Raw genomic sequence first — 21,571 nt, 5'->3', positions numbered from 1 at the left:
GGACCTGTTAGCATTGTTATTAAAATCACGGTTTTGTTTACGATTCTATGATTTTACGATCCAAAAACAAGAGAGCGATTCAAATCGTAGGTAGAATCATATGTTAATAAAATCTTTCTTATGTACCATCTTTCATTAATTTTTCTTATGTACCTTCTTTCATTAATTTTTCTTACGATTTAGTGATCCATCATCATGATTTCTAAAAAAAAATTTCTTCATCTGTTTGAAGATTTAAACTAATAATCAAATGATTTACTATTTCATCTTTAAAAATAAAGTGAATTTTACGATCCTACGATTCAATTCTGCCGATTTGATTCTTAAAGTCCAAATGATTGCAAGTAGAATCTCGATTTTAATAACTTTGTTTGCCGGACCCTAATTGTCTGGGTTCGGTTCCAAAATTTTCAAATCCTATAAATCTAGGTCCGAGTCTAAATCCAATAAAAAAAATTAGTATTTGAATATGAATCTAGTTAAACCAGAACGAGATTTGACTCATGCCGATTCCTACCCGTTTTCAGACTTGTCAACAACTCAACAAACAAGTTGCCCTAAATAAGTACCCAACTAGTATTGACTATTGAGCGCCAAAACAAAGAACAATACCAAAATTGAGCACCACCCAGAATCAAAATGGCTTCCCAATCCCATATGCAGTTTCAACTCATTAGTTTCATCTTTCTTTTAAAAAGCCATGAAATCACCATTAACATCACTTCATAAACCTCCATTTTCTCTCTCTTCCTCTTCCTTCTCCCACCATATTTTCTCTCTTTCTCAACCTTTGACCATTTCCCTCAACACCTTCAAAATGTCATCTTCTTCTAAAACCCTGATGGACTTCTTCGCTCAGTCCAACTCCAAACGTCGTAAAACTACTAACAATGCCACCACCTTGCAGCATGTCACTCCGTCCGTTCTCGCTAACTCTAACGATGGCGTAAACCCTTGTGATGATTCTTCCATACTCAGTGCCGATGAGAAGTCTAGAATGGAATTGAAAAAATCTATTGCTCTGTCTAAGAGGAATCTCCGAATTTGCTGCAAAAAAGTTCAGAATTCTAAAGGTTTGTCTCTCTTATTTTCCAGCTTCTTAATCTTCTTTTTATGATTAATAATATTAGGTTATTTTTGATTTTTGTGATCTGATGATAATGTTTTTTTTGGCTATAGTTATGTTGAAATTTGTGTTTAAGAAATAGCTTCTTATAATTATGATTTTGTGACAAAGATGACAAAGTTTGAAGTCTACATTTTGTTATACTTGGAATAGAATGATTTTTCTTTTTTTTTGAGGGAAGCGGTATAAAATGTGTTATTGGTATTTCTTGTTTTGTTTTAATAAGCGATGGCAATAAATTCAAAATATTTAAAATGCTTTGGCAATTTTGTACTCTTACTATCCTTCCGGATTTTTTTCTAAATTAAGTAACGAGATTTTTCGACAAAGGGTTAGTTCAAAAATTTTCAATGTTGCTAATTGAACAGAGAAAGAATATTAGGTTTTGGGAGGGTAAGATGAAGATTTTAAGGATTTGATGGAAGAGGGTTGAAGGAAGATGAGAGGGAGAGAGAGAGGGGGGATTAGTACAAAGATATGGTTGAGTTTGCGTGAGACAAGAAATAAGAAATGTTTCGTTTGATGTTATAGGTACATTTGGTAGTAAGATTATAATTAGTTATAAGTGGGTATTAGTAATAGTTTTAGTAGTTAGTACTATAAAAGGGATATAAGGGTGTATTAGATTTTAGGAAATATAATGAAATAAAAAAATCTTCTCCTCTTCTAAATTTCTTCTCTTCTCCCTCTCCCTATTCAAATGGTTGCTTGAGATTCAACAACCATAAAATTGGTATCAAGAGCCATTCTTTCCTTGGCACTAATACTTCTCTTCCATTCTTTTTCTTTCTTTATCCTATTGAAACATTCATTTCTTGACATTAAATACTACAATTAAATTGCATAGAATCTATTTGTAAAAAGCATTGCCATGGCCTTTTGAGTTTTTGGAGTTTTTCCCCAAACTAGATATTTCTTTTAGTGGTTGCAAAGATGAGAAGTGAAGAGTTTTACAAAACCATATAATTTGAAGAACCAATTATCCCACAACTTTAAGAAGCCAAACAAAAGAAGGTTATTAAATCTTTTAAAAAACTTTTGAAAGATGAATGTTTTGATAGTTGGGATAAAGGATTGTGTTAGTGGTGTAACGAACCAATTCTTGATCATAATTGCCAACATAATAGTGATAATTAGGGATTTATTGTAGTATATGACGAAGCGAATGATTATGTGATTGCATTAGAGATGTTCGATAGCGTGATTGAAGTAAATACCATTCAAGAATTAGCAACGTGTGATTTAAAAATTGATACTCAATAATCTTTAAATGTTGATCATATGAATTCATGTGCAAAAAGTAAGTTGGGTTCTAAAGGCTTTGTTCATATGGATGGGATTTGGTTAATTGTGTGATTGATGACATGAGTGAACATGATTTAGATAAAAATCATGAATGTTTTGTGGCAATTGAACCTAAAAATTTATTTTCAACATATGGGGAAATTCTTGAAGTTCATCTAATTGAAAGTTCTATTCTTCAAACTAAGAATCTGCTAAGAGAAACTCATCAATGGGGTACTTTGTCAGAAGTGCAATCAAGCTTCAAGAAGGTTAAAAGAAGACATGAGATGTGCAAGAAAAAGAGAAAAGTTTGGGCAGAATATACTAAAGTAGTTCTTGACCCACCTTGGTTGTTAAAAATCAAGAAACGGAAGATTTCTATGCATGTTTTTAGTTTTATTCATGAAGTGATGAATAAGTACAATAAAGATGCCTTGTTACTTGATCATTATCAACAATCCGAGTCTCAAAAACACAATGTTACTCTTAAAATTCAAGCAAGTGTTGGGGAAAATAGAAGTACTGTAGCACAATTTTCAACACAAATGATGTTGCTTGCTCATTTATTGGCAAAGAAGATTCGACTAATAATAAGTTTCAAATCTGGTGCTCGAACTCATTTGGCATGGAATCAGAAATTACCGATATTGATCGTACTTCATTTCTCACTATTTTGGGCATTTTTTGTAGTGTTTAGTTATAGTAAAAAGTTGTCTTGTATTTTTTGTTCAGATTTCTTAACATAGACTTGAGGACAAGTCTTTTGAAGGGGGAAAGTATGTTATAGGTACATTTGGTAGTAAGATTATAATTAGTTATAAGTGGGTATTAGTGATAGTCTTAGTAGTTAGTACTATAAAAGGGGATATAAGGGTGTATTAGATTTTAGGAAATATAATAAAATAAAACAATCTTCTCTTCTTCTAAATTTCTTCTCTTCTCTCTCTCTTCCCTATTCACATGGTTGCTTGAGATTCAACAACTATAACATTTTATGCTCATTTTTCATCGGTACTGATGGAAGGGTTTGGATTACCCTGTCGAAACAAATTGTGTTGCATACTTCTCAAACCAAATGGCATGATTTAAATTGTTTGCAAGAGCTTGAAATGTGGTACCAAACACATCCTATGATTTTATAGGAATTATTCTTCTCTTATCTTTGGCGACGACGATTTCATTTGCTAAAATTGGCTCAAATCAAGTGTTTGATGAATAAAAAAAATCAAATTTGAATTTGAGATAATTCCGCCATTGCTTTAAACATAGTTAAAACTGAAGATTTGAGAATGATATTCCAAACCTTGTCATTTGGAAGTTCTTCATTTATAATTTCATAGTTAAAATCTATAATTTGAAATGAAATGCTTATTTCCGAACATAAGCTAATGAAATATCTAGCCTATTAGCGAATATTATTATTGTAATTTTTAGTGTTGCCTTTAATGATGTCATGAAGTAAAATAACTGATAATTTAGCTTCATTTTCATCAAGTTGATGGATTCATCATTCATGTATGGTTAAACTGTAATTGGCCAAAGAGTATGGTTTGCAAATTGAAAGAGGCTTGTCATGGGTGTGAAAAGTAAAACTTTTTCTTTCTCTAAAGGTTATTTTCTCCTGGAATACAATTGATTTGTGAAGTGCAAACATTTCTGTTGAAGGGGGTAATGGCTATGTGAAGCTAAAGGAGCTCTTAGTGGAGGAATCATGGTTGAAAGCACTTTCAGAGGAGTTTGATAAACCATATGCTGAGAATCTGTGCAAATTTGTTGAAACTGAAATATGTGGTGGACAAGTACCCATTTATCCTCCTCCATACTTGATTTTCAATGCTCTCAACTCAACACCATTTGATAAAGTCAAGGCCATCATCCTTGGACAGGTACTTTGTAATTGCTGGTTGCTTATCTCATTTGACACAATTCTTCTGTATTATTGCATGTGTGATTCTCCAATCCATACTAGCGTCCAACATGACACATACAAGTTATATAGAAATACAATGCTATATTTGTGAGTATTTTTGCCCCTGTATACCTAACAAGTTTACTCCTATTCTATTCTTTGTTAGGTATAAATAAGAGTTCCCACAACTCTTTGTTTCAATGTTTCACCTACTTGTTATGAGAAATGCTTTTCTTAGCATGCCTAGTTTGAGGAAGTTACGTAGAGCCATAATCAGTATCTTGGGATTCACATCCATTTTCTTTATCAATGAGCTATCTAGGGCTCCCTTGTTGCTTTGAACTACCTAACAATTCTTTTATAATTATGAATTTATTATTGACTATTTACAGTTTTACATTGTTATGCTTTCTTGTGAAGTCATGGGAAGCAAGTAGCAACTAACTTATCCCATGTGAAATAAGGGAACTGCTGGCCTAAGCAAGAAGCTTGCTTGCTTGGTAAATGATGCGTGGTAAATGTAGTGCTGTAATTCATTTGGGATATGCTCTTTCAATTAATGTTTTCTAAAAGGAGTGCAATGATTCTATGTTTTAGCTGAAAAACTGTGTTGTAGACTTGTAGTACAGTAGCATCAGTGCATCACCTACAAAAAGTCATTTTGATGGCTATATAACATGGAAATTTGTTTGGGTGAATGTAGCTGATGTAATTTGAGATAATGTATATAAAGGCTTTTTATTTTTGTCTGACGCCTGAGCCTCATAGATTTTCATTATTGATATTGTGATTACTGTTTCAATTAATTTAGGGAAGTAACTTCTTAGGTAAACCTTGTTGTTTGAGTGGCACTCATTGTTTTCTGTGTATCCCTTGGCTCCTTAAACTAGTGTCGATTAAAGTAATGTGTTTAATGTCAATGATATACAGTGATTGAAATGTGAAATCAGTTGTATTTGGACTTCTCAAAACATTGTTTTCTTTTGAAAGATGCAAACATCTTTTAACGTGGGAAGTTTTCTTTATCCTTGCTGGTATCATCATGTGGCAATCAGGTGAGGTCATTGATTGTGAAATATTCTCTTTTAGCAAGTGTTTAGTGGAACAAGGTATTCCACCAGCTAAACCCATTTTGTGAAAAATAGTGTTTTTCTTTAAAACTATTATTCACTAATATGGGAGCCACTTGGCATTAGGTTAATGGCAACGACATGTGCTGTTGAAAATGATTTGCATCTTTGTATTTGGAAATATGAGAGAGTGTTATGTGCATAAGGTATTTATAAGATGACATCAGAATCGGAAATTTACACTTCTTTTGCCAGGATCCATATCATGGACCAGGACAGGCAATGGGTCTTTCTTTCTCAGTACCTGAGGGTGTCAAGATTCCTTCAAGTCTTGGAAACATATTCAAGGAACTCAAACAAGATCTTGGATGTAATATTCCATCTCATGGGAATTTAGAGAGATGGGCTGTACAGGTATATTTCTATTAAGTGTACTGGTTTGTGTTTCATCTCACATTTGATTTTTTTTTACTTGGCGTAGTAACTGGAAATGTGAAGATGAAAGTGGGACACTAAAGACTTGTATTAATTGGTTATCAAACAAGATTTCAGAGGAAAATGGTTGATTTCTTCTTACATTTGACTAAATGAAAACCAGGCTAAACAGTAGTTCTTGCCTTTGAGAGGATGCAATTGAAACCTACACCTTAACCTATCAGTTTTTGGTATTAATTTTTCTCTCCCTAATACTCTACTTAATATGATAACATTTCTTTTCCTCTTACTAACTCTTCTGCTCTGTTTTCCAAACCAATTCTCAAACAAAATCTACTATAATTCTAATTACATCCCCATATAATCAATTCCTTGGCTCTTTGAAGTGACTTTTTTGCTACTAGTTAACATGAACTCATTAAATTTCCTTTTTTGATTTGTCCATTATAACTATTACGTTTTCTTTTGACTTTTGCATGCCTTATGAAAGCATAGACTCTAGTTTTCCATGCAGTGAATCAGTCTAGCATAGGTAGATTCATGTTTCTGTATTCCCCCCTTCTCTTCATCCCTTAGTGCCTCTTGAGATTAATTTTGATGCAAATGGTTTGGAAAAGGATATAGCTTAACGAGCTTTGTAAAGGATACATAGAATAGGATAATAATGATAAAGCAATATAACCTATGTTTCTTCGAAAACACGTCTTTTTTAAGCACTTTTGGAAGACACACAACAAAAGCCTTAATCATTTCTCAAGTTTCATAATGAACTTCTTAAGAAAAGGTTTGAGCTACACAAAGTTTGCCCTGTTTTAATTCACAAAGAATCAAGTTTTATTTTCAATTCAAGTTTTACCCTTCGATGGCTAGCTTGGCTACTATTTATAATAATTCTTAGGCATGCTTACATGACTTCACACGCCTCACTCTATGACCCTTCAACTAAGGTTAATTATTGAAGAACATATCTGTTTAGATAATAGTTTAGGAGGAAAAGGAAAGGAAAGGAAAGGAAGAAAAAGGGAAGGGGGGAAAGGGAAAGGAAGAGGAGTTAGGGAGGGAATAATAAGAAACATCTTTGTTTGTTTAGGAGGGAAATGAAGGAATAGGAAGAGAAACAACATTTTCCTTCCAAAACATTCCATGCTTGGAGAGATTTGATTATTAACAAAATCAAGAGATTATTTTGCTTCAAATCCCTCACCTCAAAAATTATTAATCCAAACAAAGGAAATTATGTCACTTTATATCCCTCCCTTCCTTTCCCTCTAATTCGCTCAATCCAAACAAAGTGTAAAGTTACTCTAAGGTCATATGTTCCAAGAAGAGCTCTTACAACTCCAAGAAATCTAGACTATGATTTGCATCAACTTTTAACTACTTACTACTAAGGTAAAATCCATTACTATGAGCACTAATAGCTCTTATTACACGAATACAAAGACACTAATTGACTTCCTGGTCCAATAAAGGATAGTCATCACTACTTCCCTAAGTTGCTTAACTTAAATAAGATGAGTTAATTTAGCTCTTAATACAACAAAGTTAAGCTAACAGTTCTCTTCATGGACAACCACACTAGTGTCCATCATGTCTTCATTGAACCCTTGAATTGATGGCTCTTTACTCCTTCCACTTGTTGCTTTTAACTCCATATTGAAGCTCCCCTGAGTTTATGAAAGGCTAAGAGAGTAGAAATTCTCTTCTTTGCAACAAACTTTATGTAATGCATCACATTTTTTGGGTTTTGTAGCGATTATCCATGAGGGTACTATAGTAATTATCTATTAAATAATTGGCTTGGAAAATGAGTTAGTATTGAAAAGTAGTATGAATAGAGGAGAGAAATTTTGAAGTAAATCAGAAAATATTTTTTATTCACTTTGCACTCATTTTGATAGATTGTAGAATATCAAATATATTGAGATTGGAAATTGTTATGTGATAGCAAATTTGTATTAGTAAACTGATAATGTAGCCTTGACCATTACACTAAAAAGGATGTACAAGCTTTTGAGAGACCTGTACTTTCCTAAGTGAGTTAAGAACTCAATACAAATATTTTCTGATATCTCGTCTGTTTCTCTCCTCTATTAATACTACTTTTCATTACTAACTTATTTTCCAAGCTATGCAGTATGTACTTACATGATAATACAGTACACTCACGGATAATCCTTACAATAAGTACAAAATCTGATGCATTACACATTAGCCAAGTAGCTAGCATTAAGATGAATTGATGATTTTGACTACAATGAGCGACTTGATGTTTCTCTGGGATTCCCTCTAGTGTGCTTGCATGATCGTTTGAAGAGTTAGGCCTAACTCTTGTGTCTCCGTTCTAATTGCTTGAAATCCTTTCAGTGATGTCAAGCTTGCTTGATTGTCTTGGACTGAATTTGGTTCCCTTTTTTAATTCATGTGAGATATAAAGGAACTTGTTTTTCCTTATTTTATCTCACGCATATGGATGATATCTATGACAAATTTTGAACTCAAACTTCTCCTTTTTCCCGGGGACACACCCTCGGACCTCCATAGTCCTTATGATGTGCTTGATAAATGGAAATTTTAACAATACTATCATTATTTTGAAGTTGCTAAAGATGAACACAAGAACTAAAGAAGGAATGTGTGTAATTTTGTGATGATTTGTACTTAACATGATCAGTTTCATAAATTTTCTCCTCAAACTCAAACTCACGTGATGATGTTACATCGGATGTTTTCTGGATCTGTGAGTTACTCAGCTTATTATTGTGAAACTCCTAAAAATTGAACTCAGAGACTAAACAATATATTGAATATGATTTTTGTGGGATGGGATTATAAATATTAGATAGAGTTTCTGAGAGAACAATTGATGTACTGCAGGGTGTTCTGCTGCTTAACACAGTCCTCACAGGTAAGCTGCTCCACTTCACTGAAGTATGTATGTACTAGCTTCTCCACTGTCCAAAGTTTTAGTTCTGCATCTTGCTTGAACCTCTTGTGACTTCTTACTACTCTTTCCTAAGTTCCCCATATTGTTGGAATCAAAGCTTTGGCATTGGTGTTACTTAAGTTGCTTTCACGACTTCTTGATAAACATGTTTAAAAGCATTTCTCTCCTCAAGTTGTCAATATAATTTTTAAAAGTTGGTATATGAGATTTTGATCGACCCTTTTAAATCCTAATCTCATCCTCTGAAGTCAGTTCAGCTAGTCAACTAAAAATACTGAAGGGTTGAGGTTAGTCATATATAGAATACATAGATAAAGGTTCTATGTCACAAGTTAATGTGGAACAAATCTGCATTACATTGAGCAATGTTATTAGACACTAGTAAAGCTCTCCCACAATATTGAGGTCATGAAATATCATGTTGAGGGATAAGTCCACTAGTAAATTTGACAGTGTCATATTATTGGATAACAAGGTGCACTGCATGTTAATATTGTGAGTGGCAAATCCAGAATATGTTTATTGCCCAGTTCAGTGATAAAGATCAAAGATTTATTTAATCTAAAGTTTTGATTTCAGTTGAACACAATTATTAAAAAATGTTAATGAAAATTAGGTTACACATTTTGTAAAATAATTGATATTAAATTTAGCTTATAAATTGTAGCAGAAGCTGCAGTTGCGTATTGTGAACTTCAATCTTGCAATCTCAAATGATCCACTAGCTTTTAGCTACAACTTCAAAACATCTCAGCCAAGACGATATTAATATATTATACTAGCTAATACCTCTTAAACTTTAGTTGATTTCTGAACCCTGCTGCGGGCCATGGCCCAGGCTGGTTTAGGGCTGGATCCTCCCCTGTATTCTTGAGAGTTCTATATTGGTGCCTGAAATGCTTCAGTAACCTTTCCTGACATTAGATTGCCATCTAGAGTTTCTAACTAAAAGAGAGCTTTTAATGTGTGGCCTCACTTGATATCTGCATGTTGATTGAGGGATTCTGGTTGGATAAGTTTTAAGTTTTTAGTTAGGATATAAGATGACAATTTGTTCCTAGCCCCAGGGATAGCTTGAATTGCTAAAAACCAAGAATTTATATGTTCGATAGCTCCAGTAAAATGGCCTAGTGTAAAGTCTCAGATAATTCTGATATCAATGACTTTTAATTTAAGTGGTTGCAAGTCGCTGCGAGGTGGTTCCTAAGTATAGAGTTGGTTTGTCACTTTAACATCATTTGAGAATATTCGACAATGGGTAACCTTTCCATCCCTTGTGCCAAGTTAAATAGGAAGAGTGAGAGGAGAGTTTTCTACCATGAAAACTATTAACTATTTGTATGTTACAGTTTAAAATGTAAAAATCACTGTGCCGAACATATTCAGCAATCACCATTGGTTGACCTAGGATTTTAATTATGGGGTCCTTGAAAATAATAATAATAATTAGACAAAAACAAAAGAAATTTGAAAATTTGAAATACTTAAGTGAAAAAATAAAAAAAATGAACAAAATAAGTTAAGAATCAAACTTATTCTAAAAGTAAGCGTGAAATTCCCAAACCTGAGGTTTGGGGCTGTTCGCAGTTACTAACTGCGAATAGGTCAAAAAAGACAAAATAGTTGTTCGCAGTTAGTAACTGCGAACAACTATTTTGACCTGTTTTTGTGCAGCATTCTGTTCGCAGTTAGTAACTGCGAATAGGTCAAAAAGGTCAAAATAGCTGTATGCAGTTACTAACTGCATACAGCTATTTTGTCTTTTTTACGTGTTCGCAGTTAGTAACTGCGAACAGCCCCAAACCTCAGGTTTGGGAATTTCACGCTTACTTTTGGAATAAGTTTGATTCTTAGATTATTTTGTTAATTTTTTTTATTAGTTCACTTAAGTATTTTAAATTTTCAAGAAATTTCAAGGGGTCACGACATATTTTACTAAAGATAATTAACCTTTTTTATAATTTTTATCAAGAAATTCGGCATAATTTATGATTTATGGTGGGGGCTTGGACACTCCCAAGCTGCAGGCCCCTTAGTACGTCCACCCCTGGTGATCAACTGGTGTGATATAGTGTCGCTTAGGAGTTATCTATAGAAGGAAGGAGATGTCTTGGATCTAAATCCACTAGAATCAATTCTTGTGATCTTGAACTTGTGAAATTGGACCTTTTTGGTTTCATCTACATAAATCTGATTTACACCTTGGTAACTTCTTATTTTTTATTGACTTGTTTTCCACTCTTAGTTAGGAATCATCAAGCAAACTCCCATGCTAAGAAAGGTTGGGAGCAGTTTACTGATGCTGTAATACAAACAATCTCTGAAAAGAGAAGAGGAGTAGTATTTATTCTTTGGGGAAATTGCGCTCGAGAAAAATCCAGGTTTGCTTACGACTTTTTTTCAAGTCTCACTTCGCATTTATTGTATTTGCACTCTTTCTTATGATATAAAAGGTTGTTTTCACATTAAATACTAAGGTCACTGCTGCAATAAATTCACACTTTCACTTTGATATTGTGGACTAGATTATATTTGAACTTGTTTTTTTTGGCTACAATATGTTCTTCAACATCTGATTAGTAAATTCAAATGTTGTGTCTTTTAGAATTCCTTTGTAGAAGTTTGCTATTTTGATAAACCGCCTCAACTCTTTTTGAAGCAAGATACATGCTGCTTTACAATCATGTTGGATAAATTCAAAAGATGAAAGAGAAATTAAATCTTTTTGAAGTTTGATACATCATTTATGGTGATGATATTGTTACAGGCTGATTGATGAGTCTAAGCACCATATTCTCACATCAGCTCATCCTTCCGGTCTTTCTGCCAACAGAGGCTTCTTTGGATGCAGGTATTGCTTTCTGTTCATGATGATTAGAGTATTAAGTTTCTGTTACTTGCTAGTATGAATGTATGATTGACTCTTGGTACTTGATTGCTAAAAAGATGGTTATGTATGAGATTTATCTAGGTTTTCGTTTAATGAAAACATTGACTTAACTCTCCTTCACGTCAATTGTTGAACTACCACCTTGATTACTTGCGAGTGCGTTATCACTTTGTTCTCAACTTCATTTCTTTACATATGAACATAATGTCATTGATAATTTGTGGTAAAAACATGAAAGCAAGAACACTTGGACTAATGGGTTGTCTTTTTCACAATGCTTGAACAGGCACTTTTCTCGTACAAACCAGATTCTGAAGCAGAACGGGGAATTGCCTATTGATTGGCAGTTGTGATACTGATAATTAGTAGTTTATCGTTTCATATATGTTGTTAAGTAGGCTGGTAAGCTTGTCGCTTGCCCTTCGTTGTGATCTCAGCTCAAGCTTTTTAAATGTATGGTTGGGTTATGTGCGAAGCAGATGAGCAAAAACTATGGTGGGATTCACTTATATGGGTGTTAGAGTAAGGTGACTATCATCCAAACAAGTAACAACAAAATGGATCTTGTAGCAGTATTAAGTTGAATATCAAGGAATGTAGTGTTGTCCGATGGAGGATAGTGAAGCCTCCTAATTTTGGGTTTTGGTACTCACGATTAGTAAAGCAATTAGAGATGATCCACCAAATCTTTTGTGCTTGATTTTATGATTGTCATAGTTAAAGAATATGCACACGCAACTAACACTCACAACTAGCAAGTCTAATTCAGCATCAAACCGTAGCGTGTCTTACCAAGTTATAACTTCACATTGTCTCCAATTGTTTTCTGGCTTTTTCTATATTTCGTTTCTATGAAGTAAAGTTTCAAATAATTTTAAAAATAACATTTTTTTTTAATGTTTTTGAAATCCTTTTTTTTTCTAATAAATTTATTTTTTAATTCTCTCAATAAGCTTATTATATTGTCATTTTTGAATGTAAGCTTATTTGATGTAACTCATTTGATTTGATGATTATACAAATATTTCAAGTTTAAAATTATAATATTTCAAGTTTCATCTTTGCGAATTACACACCTTAAATTTTGGAAAGTGATAATATATTGCTACCTACTCAAATTTCTAAGACTGCTTGAATCTTAAATTTACCTTTTGACTTTCTCTTTAACCTTTCACACTAATCTAAAAAATTTTGATTCAATAAAACTATCTTCACGAAAAAAGGCTTCACACCACATGAAGTAGGAACTGCCTCTTGAAGCGTCGCACTGCTCGAATAACCTTTTATTTCTTTGATGTTTTGCGTTTTTTTTTCTAAAACACTTTATTAGACCATATTAGATAAAAAAAATTTATGTCCCCCTATATAGTTTATAGAATATGTCCTAATATTCTCTAAATTCCAAGAAATAATCGAGTATCCAAATAAAAAATAACAAAAAGATTTTTAGTTAGACAACCGAATGAAAAATAGAATGACCCATGACCTAACTCTAAGGGTCTGTTCTCTTCGTCTGATTTTTAATCTGAATTTACTAAGGCTTGATCTGATCTAATCTGATCTGATTCAATCTGATCTGATCTGATCTGGTCTAGTCTGATCTGATCTGATTTGGTCTGGTCTGGTCTGATCTGATCTGATATGATCTAATTTGAATTTATTATTATTATTATTATTATTATTATTATTATTATTATTATTATTATTATTATTATTGTTTAATTAAAAAATTAATTAATTAGATATTATTATATTTTAATCAATTAATTAATTAATTGTATTATTATTATTATTATTAGAATTATAATTTATTTGTTCATTTTATTTGATTAATTAAGTTATTAATTAATTAATATTAATATTTTTTGATTAATATTATTATTATTAGAATCATTATTTATGTATATATAACTTTTTTTATTAGTTAAGTAATTAAGTAGTTAATTAATATTAATATTAGTTAAATTTTATTATTATTATTATTATTATTATTATTATTATTATTATTATTTAATTAAATAATTGATTAAATAATTTTGTTGATTAAGTAATTATTATAATATTATTATTATAACACATACAATAATAACAACAACAATAATAATAATAATAATAATAATAATAATAATAATAATAATAATAATAATAATAATTTGTAGCGCTCAAAACGAACTACATAAACACCCTTATGATCCTGAACTCTCCTCAAAAGAGTGCGCAGCTGCTAATAGGCTTAGGAAGACTAAGAATGATCAAGGCACCTACCTTAGCCAGTTAGCCAAATTCAATTCACTGAAATTTGGAAATGAGAATTCCCGCTACTTTCATCAAAGCGTTAGACAAAGACAAATTTTAAATCGAATTTTTCTTCTTAATGACAAAGGGGAACTGTAACAAACTTCAGAAGGATTCAAGAGTCTTTTGTTACATTCTATCAGTAACTTCTGTGCAATAATCTTAAATCCCGGAGGCGTATCGACATGAATGTTATTAGAGAAGGCCTTTGTTAGAGAATTCTCACCATGAGCAGCTATCTCTATGTTTCTCAGCAGAGGGGATCACGAATCCGCTATGGAGTATCCCTGACACAAAAAGTCCGGGCCTAGATGGATACAATAGCAAATTCTATAAAGCTTTTTGGTCCGTTATTGGTGATGATGTAGTTGAGGTTGTTCAACAATTCTTCAGATATGGGAAGCATCTTCAGGCTTGGAACACTACTGCTGTTCATCTCATCCCCAAGGTCCCTAACCCAAACAATTCAGGTGACTATAGACCAATTTCTTGTTGTCATACTTTATATAAATGCATTACTAAACTGATTTGTAGCAGACTCAAATTGGTTCTTGGTCATATTATCAGCCCTTCTCAGGGTGCCTTTGTGGAAGGGCGCAACATTATGCACAACATACTTCTATGCCAGGATATTGTAAAGCAATATGGTCGGAAACACTACCCTCCTAGTAGTTTATTGAAGATTGACTTGAGGAAGGCATATGATACTTTGGAGTGGGATTTTATTAAAGATATGCTGATCTCTTTTAATTTCCCTTCCAACTTTATTAATATTGTTATGACTTGTATTAGCACAGCCTAATTCTCCTTGATTCTAAATGGAAGCCCCATGCCTTTGTTTAGATCAAAGAGGGGAATTAGACAAGGAGACCCAATTTCCCCGTTGATTTTTGTGATTTGTATGGAGTATCTTTCTAGATTACTAAAGGTTGCTGGGGATCATGAGAACTTCAGATTTCACCCAAGGTGTAATAGACTCAAACTGAACCATCTGTGCTTTGCGGATGATTTAATGATATTTTGTCGGGGTGACTTGGCTTTTGTTAGAATCCTTCAAGATAAATTAGAGTTTTTTGCGAATTCCTCTGGTTTGGTTGCAACCTCTTCAAAATCTGACATGTATCTTGCAGGTATCCCTACTTCATTGAAATAGTATATAGTGGATTCTTGTAATATTCCTTTGGGTTCTATACGTTTTCGTTATCTGGGGTTTTCGCTCTCTTCCAAACGAATTTCTACAGTTGAATGTGAACGTCTTGTTGTGAGAATGACCTCTAAGATTAGATCTTGGCAAGTCCGAAATCTCTCTTATGCAGCTAGACTACAACTTGTTTCCACTGTTTTGATGAATATCACAAACTTTTGGTGTCAAATCTTTGTGTTGCCTAAGAAGGTGCTAAAGCAGGTGAATGCAATCTGTAGAGCATATCTATGGCATGGGAAAGTTGATTCTGATACCCCTGGTAATATGAATTAAGCTAGGGTTTGTACTCCAAAAAAGTTGGGCAGCCTGGGTATTTGTAACCTGGAAGTGTGGAATCTAGCTGCAGTGGGTAAACATGTATGGCATGTATCCTCTATGACTGACTCCATTGGGTCAAATGGGTGCATGGTGTTTATACAAAGGGTGGAAATTCGAGGGTCTTTAATGCTCTCATGACCTCAGGCTGGGCTTTTAAGAAGATATGCAAGGTTAAAGATAGGATGGGTCAATGGGTGCATAATAGCTCTTACTCTATTAAAGAAGTCTATCATGAGCTCTTAGGGGTTGGGCAGCCAGTTAACTGGGTGAGTTTTGTATGGAATAGAAGCTCCATTCCCAAAGCTCGATTCATATTATGGTTAGCGGTGAATGAGAGATTGAAGTCTAGGGACAAGTTGGCTACATTAGGGCTCATCCTTACTGACACATGTCCATCATGTGGTTTGATATCAGAATCTCACTATCATCTGTTTTTTGCTTGTATCTATAGCCTTCAATGTCTTCGAGACATTTTGACATGGTTGGGTATCAGGATTATTAGTGATTCCCTTGCTGATTTTGCATCTCGGAAGTGAAAGTGTACTAAAGCTAAGAGGAAGATTGCTACTATTGCACTATGCATTCTTACGTATGAAATCTGGTGTGCTCGAAATTATTCGGTTTGGAATTTCAAAGTTCCCATGGTAAGCAGGGTTACTAGGCAGGTGAAACTTGCAGTAAAGAGTAGAGTTTTGCATATTCCAATCAAAAGCGTTAATATACAACACCCTTGGATTAGGAATCTTTTGGACTATAAGTAAATAGAGTATACTGTATAACTAATTTCTTTGCCTACTTTTTTGGAGTTTTATTTTCCTTATGCACATGAAGAGTGGAAGTTGGAAAACCCTTCCTACAAGGGGTGCTCCTCTTTCATGCTGATGCAAAAAAGGGAGATTGTTCTCATGTTAGAGTACTATGTACTGTTTTGTTCAGGTTTAATGAAATTTTTTCTTATTTCAAAAAAAAAAATAATTCTTATTATTTATTATTATTATTATTTTAATACTAATAACAACAACAACAACAACAACAACAACAACAACATTAACAACAACAACAACAACAAAAACAACAACAACAACAACAACAATAATAATAATAGTAAAGAAATCGCTTCTCCCTTTAGTTTCCCTCTCTAAAAGCTCCCTCTCCTGGTCCCCTGAATCGGCCATGGCAAGGGGAGGGGACGACCTTAAAAACCGTCGGTACAGAAGCGTTTACCTTCAGTCTCGTCGTCCAAAGCTTCATCTTCTTCATCTGTCCAATCGAGACACAAACAAATTATGGAACCTATTGCTATTGCTACACTGAGCACTAGCAATGGGTTTTAAATACTTGCTAGAACTGAGTCAGTGCACGAGGAAAGCATGGATTTAAATGAAACAGCGTTGGGGGCTTCACCCCATCCCGTTCCTAATGAATAATATCCTCTCTTGCAATGTAAGAGGGCTAAAGAATAAAAAGAAACAATCAATAGTAGCTTCGTTCCTTGCTCATCATAGTGTGTCTTTTTACTTTTTTTTAAACAAAGGTAAAGACCAACGGTATTGGCCCTCTATACCTCAATCTTTGCCCTGGATGGTGTTTTTCCCACAACCTCTCTTGGGATAGAAGTGGAGGGATTGTCATAGGCTGGATAGCAGATCATATGCACATTGATATAAAACTCTGCACAAATCAATTGATTCATGTCGAAGTCCACCCGAAGGTAGGACCTCCTTTTGTTGCCTCCTTTGTCTATGCCTATACTGCAAAAAAGGAGCGGCTTACCCTTTTCGACTCTCTAGTTGAGATTGCACGGACTATTAATGTTCCATGGCTTGTCATGGGTGATTTCAACTGCATCGCAAACCTTAACGAGGGAGTAGGTCAAGTGGTTAGAGCCTCTGAAATCGCCCCCCTTAAGAGTTGTATGCACACCTATGGACTTCATGACGTGAAAGGTAATGGAAGACTCTTCACCTGGAACAACAAACAAGCAGGGGTTCGAAGAGTCTTTAGCAAAATTGACAGAACTATGTGCAATCATCTATGGGAGGACAAATTCCTAGAGGCCGAGGTTACGTTCCTTCCTGAGGGGGATTTTGATCACCCTCCTATGCTCCTCCAATTCTTTAAACAGGTACAAGGAAAAAAGCCTTTCAAGTTTTTTAATTTTTGGGCTAACAATTATAACTTTATGCATGTTGTTAGCAAAGTATGGAACGAGCAAGTGTAGGGGTGTATGAGTTTCCAAATTCAACAAAAGCTCAAACACCTTAAACAGGAATTGAAATCCAATTTCCAACAACCCATTCAAGCCTCTGTTGCTCAAGTGAAAGAGCCCACTTTGAAGCTCAAATGCAACTGCATGAAAACCCACATGATATTACTTTGGTGAATAAGGAATCAGCCATACCAAAGCTGACTACGCATCCTATATTCAACAACAAGCCAAGATCAATTGGTTACACTATGGGGACGAAAACACAGCTGTGTTTCATAATAGCATCAAGCAATGAAGGAAACGTAACAAGATTAACATGCTCCTTTTGAATGGTAGGAAAATCACCCACCCTAACCAAATCCAAGAGGCCTTCATCTCGTTCTACTCTAATATGTTGTGCAGCAAACTAGAGAATAGGAGAAGAATCAATATGTCTACTATTCATTCTGGGCCTATCCTCACCCCCGACTTGTGGCCCTTACTTGATCTCTCCTTTAGTCCTCAAGAAATTAAAGAAGCTATTTGGAGTATCCATGATAACAAAGCCCTGGGTCTAGATGGTTTCAATAGCAAATTCTACAAAGCTTCATGGCCTGTGGTAAGTCCTAATTTGGTTAACGCTATTCAATCCTTTTTTCGAAACGGTAAACTCTTGAAGTCCTGGAACATTCCAGCTATTACTCTTATTCCTAAAGTCCCCTGCCCCTCCCAGCCTGGAGACTTTAGACCTATCTCATGTTGTCACACCCTATACAAGTGTATCTCCAAACCCATATGCTCTAGACTGAAGAGAGTCCTTGGAAGGGTAATAAATCAGACACAAGGTGCCTTTGTTGCAGGAAGACTCATCTCCCACAACATTTTGCTATGCCAGGACCTTGTAAAACACTACTCCAAGAAATACTGTTGTAAGAACCCGACTTACCGTTGACTGAGTAAACAGAGTCCTCGCGGGGTTCATTTTCTAAGAAACTTAAATCACACTTCAAAAACTCGAGAAAAGGGGTCACTAGCTCTTTAACGTAACTAACTCAACTAATTCTCAAACCAAAAATCTAACTAAAACACAAAATAAACATACAGATCACTTTAAGTTCAATATAACCAACATAACCAAGTCTAATATACATTTATCCAAAAACCTAATACAAAACTACAAAATTCCACATGCTCAGCTCAATATGACATACTTGGAACTCTAATCAACACCGCTAACCCATCGTCCCGACCGATTTCGATCTGCAATCAAACTAAAAATTGCAAACAATAGGGGATCAGATTAAACTGAATGAGAAGTAACAATCCAAAACAACAAAACACAGTAATTTCCAAACAAAGGTTTAAAAGCAACATCAGTTTCCTAGATCTATATGCGCACAGGGAGTCTAATTGAGAGGAACATCCATAGCTCTAAGGCTATGTCACTCTCGGGTGAGGCTAGACAATAATTGAATGACAATTCCCCTCAAAATAGGGAGTAAGGGAGATTTTCCCTCTACTTCGTCAATGACCAGCTCATGAACCCGATCCATTGACCATATCAATATCAGCATAATCATTCATAACAAATTTGTCTCAACATTATAAAATTCACTATTTTATAAAACAATTTTCAAAATTGTAGTCTAGCCAGACCGTTTAAGGGACTGCTACTACTCACCGCAAAAGATGCTTCAAGGAGTCGAAACCAGATCGCAACTATCAACTAGAAGGGTTCTTCGATGATGTCGCCTCCTGAAGTATAACAAACACAACATCACGAAAGAGCGTTCGATACTACAATTTAGATCTATATAACTTATTGCATTTCTTCCTAAGACTGCGACTTAACCAAGGATTATATTCTAACATTTCTAAACATAAAAAGGTCTGTGTACTACCAAGTCAAACCCACCATTTCATCAACTTATAATAACCGCAATCTAGACTTTGTTTAACTTCTTTTAAAGATTACCTGCTTCTCTAATTGATCTCTTTTTATTTTCTAAATAAAATCTATATGTATAATCATACTAAAATCAAGAATACTCCTAATTCATAAAAAGGATTCAAATTATTCACTACTTTCTCTAATATTCACCCCCTTTTCCCACACAAAGCAAACTCTCAATAGTTTTCCTCATTTCCCACTAATGTTCGACATCCAACAATTTTTAATTCAACATGAAACCTCCACAATAATATCAATAAGATCTATAATCTCAACATTTCTTTAAAACAATGCAAATTACTCTAAAATTTACTTAATTAACATCAATCCACATCAAGGTTCTCTTGTTCCTTGATTTTAAAATGATTCTTGGTAATATACCTTGAAATCATTAATCTCACCATATACTAGCAACACTCATATCCATAAATTTCTCAATTAAAAAGCTCATCTAATTAATTCATACAAATTTTTAAGATTTGTCAAAGTTTAGGGTTTAATACATGATAAAAGAATATGCAAGTGAAAATATGCCAATGAAACTAATCTTTTATGAATGAGAATAAAAGAAAAAAATAAAGATCAAGGAGGGTTTACCTCTGTTTGGCGGCAATAAGAAACACAAACAAAACGGGTTTCGTAAATTGGTTTATGAATTGGATTTCGATGCTTAAACAAAAACGACCAAATCTCCTTCACTTCCCCCCCATTTCGGTAGAATTAGATCAAGGGAAAAGGGTTTCTACTTCTACTGTGTTGTTTACCATTTCAATGGAATAAAATCCTACAAAAAAAAATTGTTAATATTACATGAAAATCCAATCAAAGATGGCTAGGGTTCGAAATCAGAGGAGAGTGAGCAAGAAAGATCAATTAGCCATAATTTACATAAAACAATCAAGAATGTAGAGCATTGATTATTTACCTTAAAAAAAATATCGCATAGAGAAAAGAATTAACTGATTTTCGCAACATAGATCCTTCGAAACTCAGAGGGAAGGAGAAGGTGTGAGTCCTGCCATTGTTATCACTTTTTTATTTGAAGTAAAGCTTCAAAGAAGGCTATGTTGGGGCTGAATTCCTTGAAAATTTCAGATCAAGATTACATAGGTTGCACTCGAACATCAGCGAATTGAATGAGGAAGAAGGTTGCTCAACTTTAGAAGAACTCAAGCAAGGATTTAGACCATTTTCAGAGGAAATTTCGTGAAGGAGGAAGGTGTCGAGAAGGAGGAAGGTGTGCTTGGGTTTGTGGTTTGGTTGGTTTTTGGGTTTGTCGAAGTGAGAGGGGGAGAAAGGGTTTGGGTTTTTGTTTTTGTTTTTGTTTTTTTAAATCAAATTAAAAGAAAAGGAAAAAGAAGAGAGAAATTAAATTGAGAATATTTTAAGTCGTGTGTATTTAAGATCATTCTCGCATTAATAATTCCCTTAAACTCACTCGTCTTAAATTATTAATTTCCCAAATGTTACAACTACTACCCTAGCTGCATGATCAAGGTTGATATGAGGAAAGCGTACAACACTATGGACTGGGATTTTATTCAAGACATGCTTATTGCGTTGAGTTTCCTTGCTCATTTTCGAAAAATTGTCATAGTCTTCATTTCCTCAACGAAATACTCTCTGTTGATTAATGGATGTCCGTCAGAAGTTTTCCACCCTAAGCGTGGGCTCAAACAAGGAGATCCTCTCTGTCCTCTCTTATTTGTTATAGGTATGGAATACCTCAGTGATGTCAAGTTTCATCCTAGATGCAAACGACTGAACCTAAAGCACCTGAATCACCTGGTGTCCTCTGTATTAATGAGCATAAGTTCCTATTGGTGTCAGCTTTTCATCCTCCCAAAGTATGTTATTAGGACATTAATGTCATCTGTCGAGCATATATGTGGCATGTTGACCCCAATAATACTGCTCCAAGAAGGGTTAACTGGGATGACCTTTTGTAAACCAA

General features: G+C 34.2%; 3 protein-coding genes across 3 annotated transcripts; all 3 read left to right on the top strand.

Annotated features, from left to right (window-relative positions):
- Positions 1-592: 592 nt before the first annotated feature.
- On the top strand, positions 593-12,523 carry LOC130804995 (uracil-DNA glycosylase, mitochondrial). The gene is made up of 7 exons (XM_057669589.1): positions 593-1,073; positions 4,076-4,296; positions 5,645-5,803; positions 8,702-8,732; positions 11,017-11,152; positions 11,539-11,622; positions 11,948-12,523. Exons 1-7 carry the CDS (start codon positions 701-703, stop codon positions 12,012-12,014), a joined length of 1,071 nt encoding a protein of 356 aa, XP_057525572.1. The 5' UTR covers positions 593-700; the 3' UTR covers positions 12,015-12,523.
- A 2,334-nt stretch (positions 12,524-14,857) lies between these two features.
- On the top strand, positions 14,858-16,014 carry LOC130805568 (uncharacterized). Its single transcript, XM_057670347.1, has 3 exons — positions 14,858-15,086; positions 15,198-15,419; positions 15,623-16,014. The coding sequence occupies exons 1-3, from the start codon at positions 14,858-14,860 to the stop codon at positions 16,012-16,014; spliced, it is 843 nt and encodes a 280-aa protein (XP_057526330.1).
- Positions 16,015-17,129: 1,115 nt separating this feature from the next.
- LOC130805567 (uncharacterized) lies at positions 17,130-18,618 on the top strand. The gene is made up of 3 exons (XM_057670346.1): positions 17,130-17,603; positions 17,748-17,857; positions 18,024-18,618. Exons 1-3 carry the CDS (start codon positions 17,130-17,132, stop codon positions 18,616-18,618), a joined length of 1,179 nt encoding a protein of 392 aa, XP_057526329.1.
- Positions 18,619-21,571: the final 2,953 nt, after the last annotated feature.

The sequence above is a fragment of the Amaranthus tricolor genome, chromosome 2 (assembly GCF_026212465.1).
Source record: "Amaranthus tricolor cultivar Red isolate AtriRed21 chromosome 2, ASM2621246v1, whole genome shotgun sequence".
In the NCBI taxonomy this organism is placed as follows: Eukaryota; Viridiplantae; Streptophyta; class Magnoliopsida; order Caryophyllales; family Amaranthaceae; genus Amaranthus; species Amaranthus tricolor.
This window is presented reverse-complemented; position numbering and strand designations above follow the sequence as displayed.

Excerpts from the sequence above, each read along its gene's own strand:
- LOC130804995 (XM_057669589.1), top strand. The coding sequence starts at position 701 with ATGAAATCACCATTAACATCACTTCATAAACCTCCATTTTCTCTCTCT. Across the intron at positions 5,804-8,701 it reads TAGAGAGATGGGCTGTACAG|GGTGTTCTGCTGCTTAACAC; the intron begins GTATATTTCTAT and ends GATGTACTGCAG. Across the intron at positions 11,153-11,538 it reads TGCGCTCGAGAAAAATCCAG|GCTGATTGATGAGTCTAAGC; the intron begins GTTTGCTTACGA and ends ATATTGTTACAG.
- LOC130805567 (XM_057670346.1), top strand. The coding sequence starts at position 17,130 with ATGCACATTGATATAAAACTCTGCACAAATCAATTGATTCATGTCGAA. Across the intron at positions 17,604-17,747 it reads TCCTCCAATTCTTTAAACAG|GAATTGAAATCCAATTTCCA; the intron begins GTACAAGGAAAA and ends CACCTTAAACAG. Across the intron at positions 17,858-18,023 it reads ACCCACATGATATTACTTTG|GAAAATCACCCACCCTAACC; the intron begins GTGAATAAGGAA and ends TTTGAATGGTAG.
- LOC130805568 (XM_057670347.1), top strand. The coding sequence starts at position 14,858 with ATGGAGTATCTTTCTAGATTACTAAAGGTTGCTGGGGATCATGAGAAC. Across the intron at positions 15,087-15,197 it reads ATCTGACATGTATCTTGCAG|TTGAATGTGAACGTCTTGTT; the intron begins GTATCCCTACTT and ends GAATTTCTACAG. Across the intron at positions 15,420-15,622 it reads AGTTGATTCTGATACCCCTG|GCTGGGCTTTTAAGAAGATA; the intron begins GTAATATGAATT and ends TCATGACCTCAG.